The 18265-nt window shown below is 34.6% G+C and overlaps 1 protein-coding gene across 1 annotated transcript in view; it reads left to right on the forward strand.

Moving 5' to 3' along the window:
- The window catches only part of SDCCAG8 (serologically defined colon cancer antigen 8), a 108853-nt gene that overhangs the window by 22913 nt on the left and 67675 nt on the right, over positions 1-18265 (forward strand). Inside the window, exons 13-14 of the mRNA XM_026844588.1 lie at positions 1205-1321; positions 13386-13528. Of these exons, the coding sequence (XP_026700389.1) occupies positions 1205-1321; positions 13386-13528 (260 nt within the window). The remainder of the gene's footprint in view (positions 1-1204; positions 1322-13385; positions 13529-18265) is intronic.

Consider the following 18265-nt stretch of genomic DNA (forward strand, 5'->3'; position numbering starts at 1 on the left):
GGGGGGGGGGGGGGTGTAGTGAAAAAGAGAAGAGGTATAAGCCTGAAAAATAGAAATTAATTTGGGTTGTAGAATGTGTGTGAGGAGATTCTTATGAAGCACAGAGGACTGTAGGAGCAAATTAGTGTGCACATTTAGGAAGCAAGTCTTGTGAAAGACTGTTAAGTGGGGCAAGGAAGCAGAGTTGAGGTGGAAAGAAAGTTCTCTAAGAGTAACTGAGTAAACATATTTGTGTTCTCACTAGAGAATGTGCATGTATTTGTTTTGTTTATTAAGGTGAAATGAGCAGGCACAAATTGGAGGTGATCACACAAGATAAGAACAAAAAGGGGACAGCTGTCTGCCATCCTCCATTCCTAACAGATGAGATCAAATAGAATCCTTTAAAAATCATAGATTGGGAAATGGGAGAATAACATCCCTGCACAGCAGTGGTGAAGTTATGTGGGAGGGACTGGTGTGGGGTTGTTTTTCCTTTCTCTTTCTTTCCCCTAACCCCTCCCCAGACCCTCTGAAGTTGAGCTGCCTTCAGGTGGAAAGGAATGAGGAGGTAATACAAGGAACATCCCAACAGCAGAAAATAATTGTTGCCTTTGTAGAAGTGATACTAGATTTCTTTAAATGTTGCTTTGAACTCTTTCTTCTGGCCCATGCATATATTTGAATTAGGCATTTTTTTTAAAGAATTTATCTTCAGTTTGTAGTAAGTCTGTAATGCTCTGATCTAACTTTGAAAATTATCGTATTAACATTTAAACATTTTCTTCCTTAACAGTGGAAAATTGGCAAGATAAACTATGCCCTTATATAGGAGTGTGATAGATCCTTCTAGGTTTTGAAAGTGTTGACATAGACTTTCATGGGATTTTAGAGAGCATGGGAGAAGAATATAAAACCAGCAACTGTAGTTTAACTGTATTTAGTAGCACATATATTTACAACATAAATATTTATACTTAGCAAAATCTTGATCCAAATATAATTGAATCTTGAAAGCACTGCATATTTCAAAGTTAATGACTATATAGAGAATTCAGATCCACCTTTTTATATAAAAACATTTACCATATGTAGTCTTAAAATATCTGTAAATTAAAATATGTTGCATTTAAATGACCTCTAGAGGGCACCAAAAGATTTAATTGCAAACCCTGGGCTATGGATTCTTCAAGCTACAGATCATGTTGTCTGTATAATCTAACAGGTGTGTGGAGAAATGCGCTATCAGTTGAATCAAACCAAAATGAAGAAGGATGAGGCAGAAAAGGAGCTCAGAGAGTACAGAACAAAAACTATAAGGGAGCTTGAAATTAAGGACCAGGTAAGAGATAATACTGCTCTAACTTTGCAGTTATTAGAAGCCTAAGTAGGGTTATTTCGGAAGCTGGAATGATTCGTTTTTCTAATAGTGGTCATTTATTACTGTTAAATGGTTTCTAAATTAATGGCAACAAGCCAGCTATTACTGTTAAATAAATACCTCTTAGTTATCTTATTCTTGTTTTCAGCCCTAGTATGTTCAGTTTTACATAATAGTCATCCCATGCTTTCATATGGTATTACTCTATCATATGTATTCTTACAACGTACTTAAATTGTATGTACTGTATACATATGTTTATACACTTTTTCTCACAAATAAATCCACACATGATTATGTATACATGCAGCCTGACAAAACAATAAAGACTCTGAGTATAACCTAATGATACCAAAAATAAAAATCATTTCTCTTCCAGTTTCTTTAAAGATTCCAGGTTACTGAATGCTGAGATTCATTGAAAAGTTTAAAAAAAAAAAAAAAACAAAAACCAAAACAACCAAAAAATAACCTTCTAGAGAAAATAACTATATAAAAATTCCACTAGGCATTAACTGTTGATTATCTAAAATTGTGGTTTATAATAATACAAAAAACAGTATATGCCTTACAGGTAGTCTGTGAGAAAACATTCCATGCAGTAAGAAAGATTATTAGAGTAACCTGCGACATACTTGGCAAACAGCTTGAACAGGTGTAATCTGCATCTTTTGAAGTGCCCTTTTTGTTGAGGTTCTATCCGTTTTTCTCTAGGTTATTCCTTCATAAGTTGCTTTTTGCACATGAGAGTGGATGTCTTCTGAATACACAGATGTATAAGATGCACATGAGGATAATTTTTTTAAATGCATTTTCTTATTAGAGCAGCCAGTCCAACAGGTTTTAAATAATTCTTTTCCTTGTAAATAAGTGAACAAATCAGTCCCTGTGTAAGAATATATGTAGGGAAAAATGAAGTATTTCTAAAATTATATTTTATTTACCAGTTCCCAAAAATCTTCATGTAGAATAGTGTTTATTAATAAAGTACGAGTTTAGGCTGGAAGCAATATTAATTCCAATTATAATCAAAAGATATGTAAAATCCAAAAGAGAAGCTTATTAGATAAAATAACTCTTCAATATGTATGGAAAATCATACAGTGCAGAAAAAAAGAAAAAGGGCCTTAAAGCATTTCATTTTCAGGGTTGGCTTTGTTGGGGTTTTTTTTTTTTTTTTCACTCCTGCATCCTTTAGGCCTAAGGACACTTTGAAAAACAAAAAACAGGCTTGTCGTCTGTGTCTTGACAGATATCACAGATAAGAGAGTTGGCATAATCTTGGCATACAAATAAAACAGGATGTGTTTAATAAGATATTTGAAGAAGTATCTTGGATTTTAAATCCTATTCTTCAACTTGCTTCAGGATTGCCTTTTGAACAAATTGTAAATTTTAACAAAATATTTTAACCTCATGTATCGACGTACTGGTATTTTATTCAGTGTGGGAATGAATACACTGAAATGTGATGATTTATAATGTGATATAATTAAATGAAGTGATGGGAGGCGGAGTTCCTATCAGCGAAGATTATTAGAGTAATTCAGTAATTATATAAAGTAATTATATTGTTCAAATATGATTATTGGTTCCTCAAAAAAATGAAAATAAAGTATTTTGAAATTCTCAGGCTCAGTATCTAGCAGATGTTTTATAGCTGTGGTTCTCGTAACCAAAAAAGTTCTGTAAAGGTCCTAATATTATTTAACATGTTAAAAGGCAACCAAAAAGAATGTATACACATTTGGGGGTTTTGTTTTGTTGTTTTAGTTTGGGTTTTTTTAATCAACTTTTAACAAATATTAATAAGTCATTGCAAATTATTTAATTTAAATTAAATTAAAACAGTGCAATCGCATCTAGCTTTGTATTTAAAGAAAAACCTAAACTGTTTCATCCTATATGGTACTGAATAGCAAACAGTAATTGTTCTTTGGTCTCTCAGCCATGACCTGACCTTCTGGCTAAGAGACAGTTGATACCTTCCTTGGCCACCATCTGTTCATAATAAATACATATTTATTCTTTAAAAATAGACAATAATGTATTAGTGTTTTCTTGCAATTCAATATTAAGTAGTGCATTTTTCTGTTTTAAAAGCAAAGAATCATGTTTCAGGTTGTCTTTTGATATACTGAAAGTGGGTTTACTGTTTCTTGGGGTATGATTGTATTTTTAATTGTGCTGTAGATAAATTTTAGTCTTGAAGACATATTTTAGTTTATATGTACTGACTTTCAAAAAGGGATTAAAGTTATTCAGGTGTGTCAGAAGAGGCAGGAATCCCTACATTTAGGATCAGAAATCCCCAATTTAGGATCATCAGATACATATATATATAGGTAAATACAGATATATTTTTATCATACACTGATATTTAGAAAATTAGAAAATGTTTAGAAAAATTAAAGGGAGTATGCATCTTTGGTCTTATTCTCTTTTATTCAAACATCTCTTTTCCTATCTTTATTACTCAGGACAATAACAAATATTGACACCTTGGTGTGACTACCTGTTATTAATATTTGACATGAATATTTCTTAAAATAAAAATGAAGAAGCAACGGGCAACATTACTATTTAAATTGAATAAGAGTTTTGCAATATTATCCATCATGATCCTGATTAACGTTAGGATTATGGAGGGAGAGGGGGAAAGACATACACCACACAGTTTCTCTATACAAAAACTGCATCTGTTCATCTGGCCCAGTATGTTGTAAAGTAACATAACCTACTGCCCTCTCTTTTTCTCTCTCAGACCTCCTATTGTGGATGTAGCTGTGCTGAAATAACAGTGCCTTACTCAATACTTTTCCTTCACAAGCTTTATAAGTTATACGAGTATAATGCTTTCATGGCAGTAAACTGTGTCCACACTAGGGGTTGTACTAGCACAGCTATATTGGAGAAAAGTCACGCCCTAACCTAAATAGCTGTTATCAGAACAAAAATTTTGTGGCATATTTGACACAGCAGGACTTCACTTTTATAATACTTTTTCTGTGATTTTGGAAGCACTGCATGGCATAATTTGTGCATTTCTAATAGAAATCATACGTCTGACACACTATGAAATCGTTTCCTCAGATCAGCATCACTTGCTCTTTTCTGCTGTACATTATAAAAATAAAAATAAAGTATACTTATTCATTTTCTTTCTGTTTCTCTGTAAATAATTTTTATTTGGTTTATAAAATCTTGCAAGCTTCAGCATACAGAAGTGAAAACAGTTTTGTGTAGTATTGGTTTATGCAGTCCCAACCAATTTGGGCATCATCCTTATTAGGTAGCTCTTACTGGTAGCATTGCACCACTGGGAATTGTCTCCTTGTAATAAAGCGATAGGATAACATGTTAAATCCAACTTCAGAAACTAACTGAAGTTTTTAAATTTTATTTTACCATGTTTTGAGGAATCAGATAAATACTTTGTGTAGAAATAAATCCAATCCGATAATCTTAACCTGTAAATAGCTATTCTTTTAATACTGTCTTTGAAATTGGGCAAACACAGTTTGAAGTTAGGGATTACAGAATTCTGTCACCTACCTTGTAGGTGACAGAATACAAAGCTCCAGAAATATTATACCAAAAGCCATTAGATTTTTAAGGATTGCCTGTATGGAAGTTCATGAGCTCAAATAAAAAGTAGTTGGGAGAGTGACTGGTATGCACAACCTATACAAATGGAAAGAGCTACACATCAGAGTAGTTTTGGGTAGTATGACAGAACCTAAATGATGTCTCTGTACACTATAGACTGACAATTTTGCAGACAAATAAAAATCTGGCAAAATTGCAGTCCAAAAGCATTTTGCCAAAAGGTATTTTGGGAATGTTTATCTCATTTGTCATAAATCTGTGATTTATAGTAACCTAATTTAGACATCATAAGCGGAGAGATTACTGACTCTGTCTTCATCAGAAATAATGCAGGCCAAGAGTTTGGGTATATATCCTGGAAATGCTGCAGAGTGTCCAATGCAAAGACCAATAAAACCTTCTGAAGACACTGCTTCACTGAAACGTCTTTTTATGAATAAATATCAGGCTTCCATAAATCAGGCTGTAAAATACTGGATTTTTCACAAGCTGGGACATTCAGGATATCACCAGATGTTTTGAAACTTGTGAGTTTTAATAGCTCTGGTGAAGATGGGTTAGGATTATGTGTTATGGTGTGTTCTTGTAACAATCCTGTACTTAAGTTTTTGTGACCTCATTAGTTAAAAATATGCTCTGGAAGTTCTGTTTTGAAAAGAGATTCTGTTAAATCAGTAAACATGCTTGGATACTGTTTGGCAGGGAGAAAAAGCACAAAACGTAGCAGGCAGCTTGAAACTCTTAGCATGAAATTTTCTTACCTGGTCTGACCTTGAGTATAAAGGCCTTAAAAGTAGCAAAACCAAATTGCTTTTGGACAACATTAAGAAAATGTGATAACTTTTGCTGTAACTGAATTCTTTTTAATCTATCATTTTCAGTTTGGGGTATTCAATGCACTGATTTGAAAATGTGTAAATAAGCAGGGAGTAAAATGATAGTACTTTATGCCTTGCTTTGATATGAGTTCTCTGACCTATTCAGGAGGAACATCATTCTTTTTAATAATTAAACTTACAAGCTCATCTCAAGATTTTTGAGGAAAAATATTGATCTATGACACTGCTATACATAACAAAATAAATGTTTAATTACAATTATGATATGGCTGCTGCTGCTCTGCTCTGGCATTGCTTTCCTCTGCCAACCATCCATTCCTCAAAGATCAGTAGTATGAGCAGCCTTCATTTTCCTTATGTTTCTGTAAGAAAAGTCCCTGGGACTGTGATCGCCAGTAGTAGAATTTTCCGTAATGACTGGTCTTCATTTTTTGTACTGTTCTGCTTCCCCTAAGCAGCTTGCCTGCTATGAGGAATGACCCAGTCGGTAACCAGAATTTTATTGTTCATAGTGGTAGTTGGCCCATGTTCTGTCATCCAGTGTGATGTCACCCCATTAGTATATGAAAAGAGAAAATCATTTATGTTCATTAAACATTATTCAAAGTAGCAAAAGAATTTTGTAGCTCTTGGTATAGTGCATATATGCATTATATTTAAATAAATGCTTGTTTTCTGTTGTTTTTTTCTTCTTAGACTAGAAAAATGGTTGCATTATCAATAGTCATTATGCCAACAATCAGAAGAAAAAGAGTGTAAAAGCCCCTGACTGTCACTTGTCAGTTGTTACTGTATAGGTTTTATTTCCAGCTATTCCTTAGTGCTGTCCAGGAAAAAAGAGACAATCCCACATCAGTAGTCTCAAATATGTGTTTGAAAGGATAAAAGGAGTAAGTTTTGTTCTCTCGTGTTTCTCAATAATGAAGTAGGAGTAATCTTCCTCTTTTTTTTTTTTTTTTCTCTCTCTTTGCATCCTTCTTTTTCTGAAACTCCTTTATCAGCAAGGAAACCATCTATTTTGTACCACCGCATTTCCCCCGTCCCCATTTCCCCCTCACCCAGTGCAATCCATTAAAAAAAAAAAAAAAAAAGTGTTCCACTGTGAAACAAAATCACTTTCTTATCTCTGCTGGTGGCTGCTGAGCTAATCTCTAGTACAGCAGTGTTGTCTGTTAAAATGTGACTATAGTAATCTCTGTGGGTTTGGAAGTTTTGTTCCTTAAATAGTATTGCAGTTCAAATATTTTCACAAATTGAAAGCAAATATTTTCAGAGAAATAATGAGGTAAAATCCTTGTATAACGTGTTTCAGGCATTCACTCTTCTGTGTTTCCCAGGGTATTTATCCACAGTATCCAGGGGCCATGTTGCTCTTTGAGAGTTTGTACAAGGGCAGACACCTAAGATTATTGCTTAATTAAAAAATTGTGTGTGCGTGTATTCATAAATATACACTTAGCAACATGAATCTTTTCTTGCCCCCACTAACAATTCCAGGTAGAAAGTTTCCTTCAATGGGATTTAAAGATGTATTTAAGAACATCCCCCCTCCGTGCTATTCTTAGGAAGTTCTTCCAGCACCCCTGCTCTTCCTAACAAACTGTCTATTAATTCTCAATCTTTTTGGACCTTTGCTTAGGTAATGGCTCTCATCTTGAGGCTTCACTAAAAGTGGAGCACATGAGGTGCCAGAGTACTGCCAGGTGCCATTACAACTTTGCAGTACAAGTGACAAAGTGGTCACAAAGTTAGTTTTCTCTGAGGAATTTAAGAGTCCTACCAGATCAGGCTAAAATAGTAGCTTTACAACAAATTACAGCCTGCACTGCTTATCTAGGTTATGGCTTTGCTTGTCCCTCTGTTCTTTAGAGGTCAACTGATTAGTGAGCCAACCGTAAGGGAAAACCTTTCAAAGGAACTGTGTGTGTTTATTGGGGTTACTTCTTGTGTTTCTGCTCTTGTTAGTTGCCTTCCATGTCATGAAAAGTTTCCAGAATTCTGTCTTGGAATAAGCGGTTTATAGAATTTGCCGTTGTCTTGTTTTTTGTGAATTGACCTGTTGGAAAGAGGTGGTCTTTGTGGACTCTTTAAGTTTTGTGTACATTGTATTTCTTACTATTTATTTGTATATTCTCACAGCTTTATAAGAAATCTTCCAGAAAGGAGGTTTCCCCTTTTAAAACCTAATTTAATTTTAATTTAAAATCTAATTTAATTAAAACCTAATTTAGTTTTCAGAACTGCTTTGTATCCTCATTCAGATTTGAATGGGAAGCAGCAGTAATTCATATAGAGTGCACAAGGGAGAAAAACATTGTTGGGACATGGCAGGGGTTACCCTTGTGATAGCCCTAACTCTCTTTACAAAGTTGGATAGTTCTTCAGGTGCAATATGCTATGTCAGATGGCCATGCCTGGGAGGTCTGAGATTTAGAGACTGCTCAGAACCTAGAGTTGCTTGACTGATATCAGGATTGGGATAGAAATGACTGCAAGTGACCCCTGCTGCATATGGACTGATAGCCATCTTTCCTCCAAGTAGAATACCTCGATCTTGCTTCAGAAACAGTCATGTTGTGTTGGGGTTTTTTATATTAGAGAATAGTGTTATAGTAGGATATGATTGTTCTGTCACTGATTAATTAGTATATTAACAAGTAAAGAAGGCAATATGGATTGGGATCAGTGTTAAACAGTGCAAAAATTTCCTCTCACTGCTATATAAAATATTTAAGTCTATGTAAATAGCCATATTGGTGATACCTATTAGACCTTAATTAGTACACAGCACTGAGGCTGTATCATTGATCTCATTTGAAGGACTGCTTTAGTAAATGAAGATCAGGGCCTGTAGAATTTTACTGTGTATTAATTTGAAGTGTATGTGTGTTTATAGATGTTGATTGCCTTTTGGGGACTTACCTGCAAATACCAACCACCATAGTAATTATATTTCACTTTTAATAACTTTATATTTGTTGTTCTATTTTTGGTTCTATTTTATGCCCCACTTAATCTTTTAATAATGGTGGAGAATGAAGTATGTAACAAAAAGAAAGTACTGTAAATTCCCAAAAATACTTTCCACTGCAGAATTATTTTACTGCAGAATTTGTGCAGTGGTATAGTCAGTGCAGAATTTATTTTTCAGATTATACTGTGTATTTGCTTACCTGAAGTGTGAGCATACTGGGACAATATTGAATGTCATAAATCACTTATGGATTAATCTAGTTTTATTATATTTTTTATTTTGTTAAAAATCTTCTAAAGTTGTTTTTGCATTTCCTTCAGAGTATGAGTTCTTTTATCACTGCTTAATCATTCTCATTTGTTTTAAAAAAAGCATTTGTCTTTTCTGTCAGTTTACTGCTATTTAAAATTCTATACAAAACATCTGCTAGTTTTGAGTTTAAAGTTGCATTTTTCTGCATACAGTAGAATGAGCATCGGTATGAAAAGAAATAAAATTTTTTTAATCTTTAATTTGGCTTGTTTTGCATGAAATTGTTATTTCATTTTATCTGATTTTGTAGAGATAAAGAGATGTCTAGTTAATTAAACAGCATGTTTTTAAAACATACATAAGTATTGTTAGGTGAAGATAATTTCAGATAATTTATGAAGAGGGTGTTTGAAGATCTGATGCAGTGTTTGAAAAATCATCTTTAATGTTTTCCAGTAAGTTACATTTATGTCACTGAATGAGCATCTCCAGTGTGTTCACTAAAAATGCATTGTGAAAATCAGAAGATAATTTGTAAACTCATCATAAACTAATGAATGAGAAGTTAAACACTTATTTTAAATGTTCAAGAAAAAATAAAGAAGGCTCCTATATGCTTTGAAGTGAACAACTTATAAAAGGTGGTTGGTGGTAGTACTGAAAAAAAGAATAATTGATAGAGAATAACAATTTACCGCAGTGATATTTCACCAGTGGTTTAATTTTTATTTATCAATCTTTCTTCTAACTGAATTGAGTATGCGTGCTGAATAGTGTTAATGTGTTTCAACTTATTAATAATGATGTTTCTCTCACTGAGGTTTAGCCTGCCATCTTTCAATGGCAAAGTGCCTGTTGATATTCCTGGGAGTTTAGGCAACTGCAGTGCAAAACAGATTAAATAGTACTTTTAAAATTATGTGCAGAAGTAATAAGAATATTAAAGTTGTGGAGTTAAGCACCAGAAGTTGCCTGTTCCAACCTTAATGTAGTCTTGTTGTACATATACATTATGATAATTCTGTTCCTTGTTATACTGAAAATCTGTTTCAGATTTTCTTAAACGCAAGATTGTCATCTGTCTTTTTGCAGTTCTGTGCTCCATCTCTTGTCTCTCACATACATTGAAAAGTTAAGTACCTTGAAGAAATACTCTCTGATCATGTTGTAAAAAGCTGTATCACAAGTGATAGGCACTGAGGGATCAAATTAACGCTGCATGAGAAGCAGAGTTGTCAGCAAAATACTTTAGTTGGTGGTTTGTTTCTGTTTCTCTCCCTACAATTACACTGGGGCCCAGATAGCAGCTGCAGAACTGCTTGCAGCTTCCCAATACAAAAAATGGGAAAAGTAACAGGAAAACTAGTTTGAATCTGAGTAGTTTTGGAAACATGCTGCCTGATAACGTTATCTACAGGATCATTGAAGAAGCTTCTGTAATTTCTCTGTATTTTAAATTCTGGTTATATTGTGATGACCTAGAGATGGACTGGACTTGACATATTTCAGGATAGAGTACATATGTGAGACTGTTAAGGTTTGAAGAGAGAGAAGAGGTTGTTTTGTATTGTATGAACAAGTCTCAAGTTCTGAGGCTTCGTATGTTTCAAACTATTATCTGAGTTTTTAAACTAAAGTAACACGTGGCATTCAGAGTATGGGCTACCTGTTTTCAGCACGGTGATGCATGGCTCCTACCAACTTATTTTCAATTAATGTTTTCTGGTGTTTCAAAAAGAATAATTTAGTTGATATCCCTAAATATACATGGATTAAATGCTTCTGGTTTCTGAGTTGCTATTAACATATTATCTTGGGTGGCATTTTTCTGCCATCCTTTTCTCACGAGGTTGTCTGCTGTTTCTGCCATGGTCATTGCCAGAGTTCTTGTGTAGAATTCCTACTCTTCATATAACTCACGCTGCGAGTACCTCTAACTATTGGTATTTTAACATATATTTTTATATATATATCTATGTGTACCCACACACATGCACAAACACCTCTGTGTGTGTGTGTGTGTGTGTGTGTGTAAAAGGAGCTGATTCTGAATTTTGGAATTACTGATGAAAGTAGCAGAAGTGAAATTGTTATTCAAAAATCTATGTTTGCTTTCTTGACACTTTTTATAGAAATTGTAAGACTCCTGTGAATCTTTAAAGATCCTGTCATAGAGTCATTACCTTAGAATTTCCCTTTGCACTTTCATGACAACTGAAACCTATGGATGTATTCTTGGGTTCAACCCTGCAGGTTCAACATCTGGCTGATGGAAGCAGAACATTTTTACCAGAGGTTCTTGCACTTGGAATTTTTTTCCTTCTGTGGGTCTGTGTCAAAACCTGACTGAGCCTGTTTAACTTGAGGCAATGGTGTAAGGCCCATCTGTTCCTTGAAACTTTTCCCTGAAGGAGTGATCTAGAGAGCATGTTCTCAGCTGTGGTTGTGCTTTTTCAAATACTTAGTTGATACTTTTTGATTAACTTGTGGTTTGAGGTTTTTTTTTAAGATATGCTGAATGGATGTATTCTTAAAGCAAATTTTAAGAATCTTGAGAACTTCCTTATCTTTAATTTTTAAAGACAGTGAAGAACTCACGTCTGTTTATTATGAATGGATAAATAATTTTAATCAACTGCTGCTGCTAGGAAGAATATAGTGTAGGGAACCCACTGAGACTTCTGTTGTACTATTTAAAATATACAAAAGTCTCTGGAAATAAGTGAAAATGCAAAGCATATGTAACTGAATGCCTTTGCACACCTGGTTTTAAAATATTCTGGCAGTATAATGGGTTGTTACATTCTTTAGAAGGGAAGACTACTACTGATTTTGCAGATAGTTTCACTACCTTTGTATTTGAACTCGGAATTACCGATTCAAGGAATGGTCTATGTGTTAAAGCAAGGTGACATTCAAATATAATAAAAATTTCCTTCATGAACCTTTGTAGGGTGCTTTTGGGAGTAAAAAGTGTACAGTTAAGTAATTAGCAAAATTAAAAAAAAAACATTATGAAACCTTTTTCTGGATTAAGATGATTGTATTTGCTGCAACATCATGACTTACTCTAAGTGGTTTAGGTTAACATTTTCATGGGAGGAAAAGAGACAACATAATTATGAAGGTGCTTCAAGTGCAAATATTGGGACTCAATTACATTCATTTGTTCTTGTAGGATATTTGAATGAATAATTTCATTAACTAAAGAACATGAGGAGGCTTGCCTACATGAGGGAGCTATTACAAAATGTTATGGTATGAATTTGAAGTATAATAGCTATTCAGCACTAACTCCTTATATAAACAATTTTATTCTGTACTACAAATAACCTTTCACAGTTTAGTTGACTGAAAAACATGCAAGTTCCCTCCAGCCCCAACGACGAATAAATATTTATGTAGGGAGTTAGTGTGGAATAGTTACTACATGATCAAGTTACATTGTTAGCTTATTCTGTACTCCACTGGCCTCCTTAAAAGCATCCTTGGGACAAAGTATAGTATTACATTACGGATGTATTCCTACAGGTACTTGTATGCTGTAAAGGGCCTTAGAGCAAAATGTATTCCTTCTGAGAATATTTGTGAAAAATGTTTAAATAGTTGACAGCATGATTCAATTAGAGATCCTAAGTCCAGTATGCTTCGCTGGAATCAAAGATGCTGGCCATGCAAATTTGCCTATCATTATTTGTAAAATAAATTAATAGTCTCAGTGACTAAGTTAGATTTACCGTGTTTAGTTGACGTACAAGGACTAATGATATTAAGAAAATGACAGGATTAACACCAACTGGTATTTTTAGGATTCATTTATAAGTCATAAACAACTTATTTTCAGTGATGGTAGAATCATAAATTACCTTTATTCTCTTGCATAATATTATGTGAATATGATAAAGCTAAATTCCCGTGTGTCATTGTTTATGTAATAGATAAGAAAAATAAATGACCACAAGAGCTATTCTATGTCCAGCAGCTTCTGAAGGTCACTGCTGTTCTGCTGCCTTCTAGCTTTCTAACACAGTGAATTCGGGAAACAAATATGGAAGCCTTTATGTGAGAAAATCAGAATATGATTGAATGCATGTATCTCTTAAGCAGTGAGAAGTCAATAGCGTTGTGTATTAATGTCTTTAAATATGATATGCATTTTGGCTTTTCACAAGAATGCAATTTCAAATACTTTAATTTGCTTGTCTTGCAGTTTTTATCAACAAACTACTTTTGTCTAAAACCAAAGTGTGCATTATTTTTCAGGAGTTTTGATCACATTAAGATTTATTGTTTAAAATGTATCTCCATGCGTTTCTTAAATATACTTTCTTTGGTTCTACAATTTTCTAAGAAAATAGAAAAACTGGGATTAGAGCTGAATGGAAACAAACAGCGTTTGGAACAAGCCCAGCAGGATGTGACAGGAGCCAGAGAGGAGTGCCTAAAACTGACAGAACTGCTGAGTAAATCTGAGCACCAACTGCACCTCACCAGGTACCCCTTATCCTATTACATGCTGTAGTACCAATTTCATTCTGCTAATTTTTTGCCACAGGCTTCCCTGCAGTTGTTATAGATACTTGCAGTCATTGACTGCATGGGCAGTCCTCAGTCATGTTAGAAGTGGAGATTTAAATAAGTGAGTTATGAACCACAAAGTAAATTATGAACTGTAATTTATGAAGGTGAATTACTAGTGTGAAGAAAAGGCAATGTTCATCTCCAGTGATGAGTTTGCATGCTTTTGGGCAGGAAGAAGAGCAGGGGAGATTGCAGCTACATTCTTTTTGTTGTTGGTGTGTTAGGTAGGACAAAGATATTTTAATTGTCGCTTGAGAATGTAGTGTACAACAGCACCTTTAAGCATAGGAGTTCTCAGATTAATAACCTGAAGTTTCTGCATCAGAATGACCAGGAATGTATAAATGAACATAACTGTGTTAAGTTTTGCTGAAGATTAAAGAACCAAAAGGTAATACTACTGTCTGTGAATAGAAGGTAAGCTCAAGTATGTGAGGAGGGTGTTTAACTCACTTGCTCAGTGGAGATATGGTACAAGGCACTGTGTGATGAGAAACTTTGCCTGAACTTATTCCAAACTTGGATATAACTCCCAATGCCGTTTTTTATACAATTCATTACACCTCTCTAGAAAACACCAGAAGGTTAACATGCCAGTTACTCATTGCAGCTTGAGTTTTGGTAACTGCAGGATTTTTTCCTTTGGCCACAGAAAATGCTCTTGTCTGACTGTTTGCAGGGTTTTGGTTGTGTGTGTGCTTTTTGTTTTGTTTTGTTGCACCACTCCATCCAAGAGTGAACATCCAGAAAAAATCCAGTGGTTTTTATTCAGTCCTTAAGGAAAAAAGTAAAGTGAGTTTAAATTTTACATGGGGGGGAAAAAAAACCCTCAGATTTTTATCACTTAACAGAAATCTGCATGTTTATCTAAGTCTTGTACTCTTTGAGCTTTGTGAGAATTCTGCCATTGAGTAAATGGAAATAAAATGGACCCTCATCTAAACTATTAAATTCAATGAATCATTTTTTTATTCAGCCACATTTCTGTGTAATTCAGAGCACGGTTGTTTAACAGATGGAAGAATGTACCACTCTAACAGCCTGTATTTAGAGAAAAAATATGCTAGAGGTTAATGAACTTGAAAAAAGTTTTGGGTGAGTTGTTAAGATATCTAAAGTTTGGATTTAGCAGAACTTTATTAATAATGATTTGTTGTGATAGTTAACCAAATGGCTTACCACGCTCCTTTTAGCAAAAGGCTGATTATATTCAATAAAGCTCTGGATATCTTGGAGGAAATCTGACTAGCCAGTATTTTTATTTTTTTTTTTGTGAATAATACTCAACTTGTGAAAATGAGGACTATTGCCTACTTTTACACAGCACTTAAAGCTGGATACCTAACATACAAATGATTCAGGTAGCTTTTCAGTCTGTGGTCTCTGACTTGGGAAGTTTCTGAGATGCAAATCACTGGGAACATTTTGGGCAAGTAATGGTCTGTGTTGGCCCTGTTCTCATGCAGTTTCACAGACATCTGCTTTTTGACACAGATGCCAAGTGCCAAGGCTTCTTTGTCTGACCTAATGCAGCCCCTCGTCTGCAATGTCCTAATCTTTATTTTATTTTTTATACTTTGTGTTCTTGTTATGGCCTATTCTTAAAGTACTGAAATGTTTTCTATGCTGATATTTAATTGTTGGAAAAATGTATACATTGAAGCATGGGAAATAGGATCAAATCTTTCTCCTTGATACTCCCAAGTTCTATAATACTTTCTTCTCTGTAGGCTTTTTTCTCCTGCTTGTCTTTGGAGTGTCTGTCTGGCTTCCAGGAATGTATTAGATGATGTTGCTGCATGGACGAAGGGAGGGAAAAGAGAGGAGAGATTTGTTGCTCCTGAACCATTATCTGTTGTCCCTGTGTACTTAGATTGGTAGGTCAGTTAGAGATGTTCTCACATAGTCATCTGTTTTCCCTAAATTGCAGAGGAAAAGATCCCCTAGTGAAATGAAACTTTTATTTCGCCTGTACTCTTTTTTCTCCCTCTTAGATCAATTCCTGCCAGAAAAGGTTTTCTGTATTAGTGAAGGTAGAGAAGTTACATGTCTCTAGTGGCATTAGTTTTGTATTTTGAGCTGAGTATGTTTTTAATGGATTGGTACTTCCGTAGTTGTTGCATGTGGACTTTATTCACTTACAGTCTGCCTTCTTTCATTCTTTATTCCCTTTACTTCAAACGGCAGCTGTGCCAGTGGAAGTACTCACTTGAAAGGTAGTGGTAATAGCAATCCTATGAGGGTTATAGACTCATTCACTGTGGCACTTGCCAAGGAAAACAGATTTTAAGCTCTAGAGTCCTGCCTGTGGGAGGTTGCTGCAGCAATTGCACTGATTTAGTGCATCTCTTGGGTATTCTGGCCTTGGCCTTGTCTTGCTGATTCCCCTCTTTTCAGGAGAGGACCAGCTGGTCCACTCCAAGACTTCTCACATCACTGGACTTGAGGGAGGCCTGTACTGCTGTTACATGGTTGTGGATAGTCTTTCTGTTGCCTTGCATGACCTGTCTGTGTTGTTCTGGCAAAAATTAGAGGTAGCTGAGAGTTACAGAAACGATTTTTTGTTTTCTATGAATTAGTATATTACTAAGGAGAAAAGTTCTTCACTGATCCACAGATTCTAAGTTTGGATATTGTAAACAAATAGAATAATAAAATGAATACAAGACCTTTGGATTTTAATGTATGAAAATTAGATGGTAGATATTATATGAATGGATTAAATGAGAAAGAGCATGTAGTCTGTCTTAATGAGAAAAAGAAAGTGCTCTGCAGAACTGCACTCTTCTCCAGGAGTCCTACTTCTTTGCTGCATCCTAGTTTTCAGACACTGTTGATTGATTACCAACTAAACAGCTTCTAAGTTAACAAAATGTACTTGTTAAAAATCAAGAAAAAGGTTACAATTAGCTATTCTAAACTGTTGCCACAGAGTTTAAAATTGCCTTTTCCTGTCACTTTTCTTCCTGGAGCAATATGTTGCTTAGAAATTCTTGCTATTAACATGCATTTCCTGCTATTGAATCTAGTTAGTAATTCTAATGTGAATGTCTTCAAATGACTGGGAAAATACAGAACTTTTGCTGTGTAGTTTGACTGTCAGTCATGTAACTTTGCAGGTCTCATCATGCTATGAGACTGACCATGCTTGTTTGTTTATTTTTTTTACCCTAGTTTCAGCTTTGTGGTTATTTGTATTAGTTATGGTAGTAGGAGAATCTTGCAAAATTAATTCCAAAGACAATGTTAAATTACCGTTACTTTGGCAAGGTTGGGTTTTGTTAATGAAGCTTATCTGAATCTATTCTTCAGGGAGCAGAAAACATACAGATCTATTGTTCTTGGTTCATGAGAGAATAATTGTTAAAAATCATGTGAGTATGCTAGTGATAAAGATCACATAAAAGAAGCAAGATGTCAACAACTTAGCATGTCATCAAATTTAATAAAATTTTTCACTGTGTTTGCGTAACAGAAACATCATTAAAAATCTTTCCTCTTTCTTTTCAAAACAAATATGAAGTTGTTATTTGTTTTAGTTGTAGTCAGATGTAGTTCCTGTTTGCATATGCTAAAGCAGTTAAATAAATCTTAAGAAGCGAGGGAATCACTGAATTTCAAAATTGAACTTTTTCTCTGCCATCATTCATTTTCTCAGGCATGGAGATAGGTAGATGTCTCAAGATATTTTTGACTGAAATGTCATCTAAAATTTGCTGTGAGATGTAATTGAGTGGAATTGCAGCAGATTTAGTTTAGTTTTTTACTACTATTTTCTTATAGGAGACATTGCAAGTATTGAATGTCAACTTGTATGTGGGGAAAAACTTAATTAAAACAGTAGAACCTTGTAGAACAAGGTATTAAAAACATTGTATTAAAACAGTAGAACCCTTGCTTCCAGGTTCAGGTGACCCACCAAGCTGTCCTGAATCTATGTGTCACTCTCTTGAAGGATAAAAGTTTATAATACAGTGAGTCAGTGGGTGTTGTAGTTCTTTTTTTTTTTTCCCCATTATGTGATATTTCTTTTCTGTCTTATTTTTGAAAATGATGTGATCTCTAGAAAACAGCATATCTAAGTGGCGTTTGGGGAGTACAGTGGGGTTTAGTACTGCTATAGCCTTCTACTGTGCATCGGTCCTTCTTGCTAGTTTCAACAACTCCATTAACACTAATTTGTATTACATGTATAATAAATAAATTGCATAAATCTATCACTCCACCTCTGGGTTCTTGTGGCATTATTTAGTCACTGAAGCTTTGGTGTTGAGCTGTATGTTGTCACCAGCATTCCTTGTTAGAATTGTAACATGCCTCATACATTGATTTCCCCATTTAAGCTATACTATTAAATGATAAAATGCAAACTAACTTCTTCGTGGTTATACATAGCCTCTAGGGAGTTGCACAGTACTTAGTATCTATTGAGGTTTTTTCTACTAGTATATATTAGTTAGCAGCATACTTACTGTTGTGCTTTTTCCAAGAATTTTAGCATGTCAGAAAAAGTCCATCATCTATGCTGGAAAGGAGGCAATATTCAAAGAAATGCTGTTACTAGTATTAAACAAGTGAGATATGTTTTATGTTCCCAGACTGACTGACTGATGAAATGACCAATAATACTTAAATTGGGGGGGGGGGGGG

This window comes from Athene cunicularia, assembly GCF_003259725.1.
Source record: "Athene cunicularia isolate RWA chromosome 3 unlocalized genomic scaffold, athCun1 chr3_part1, whole genome shotgun sequence".
NCBI classification, from domain to species: Eukaryota; Metazoa; Chordata; class Aves; order Strigiformes; family Strigidae; genus Athene; species Athene cunicularia.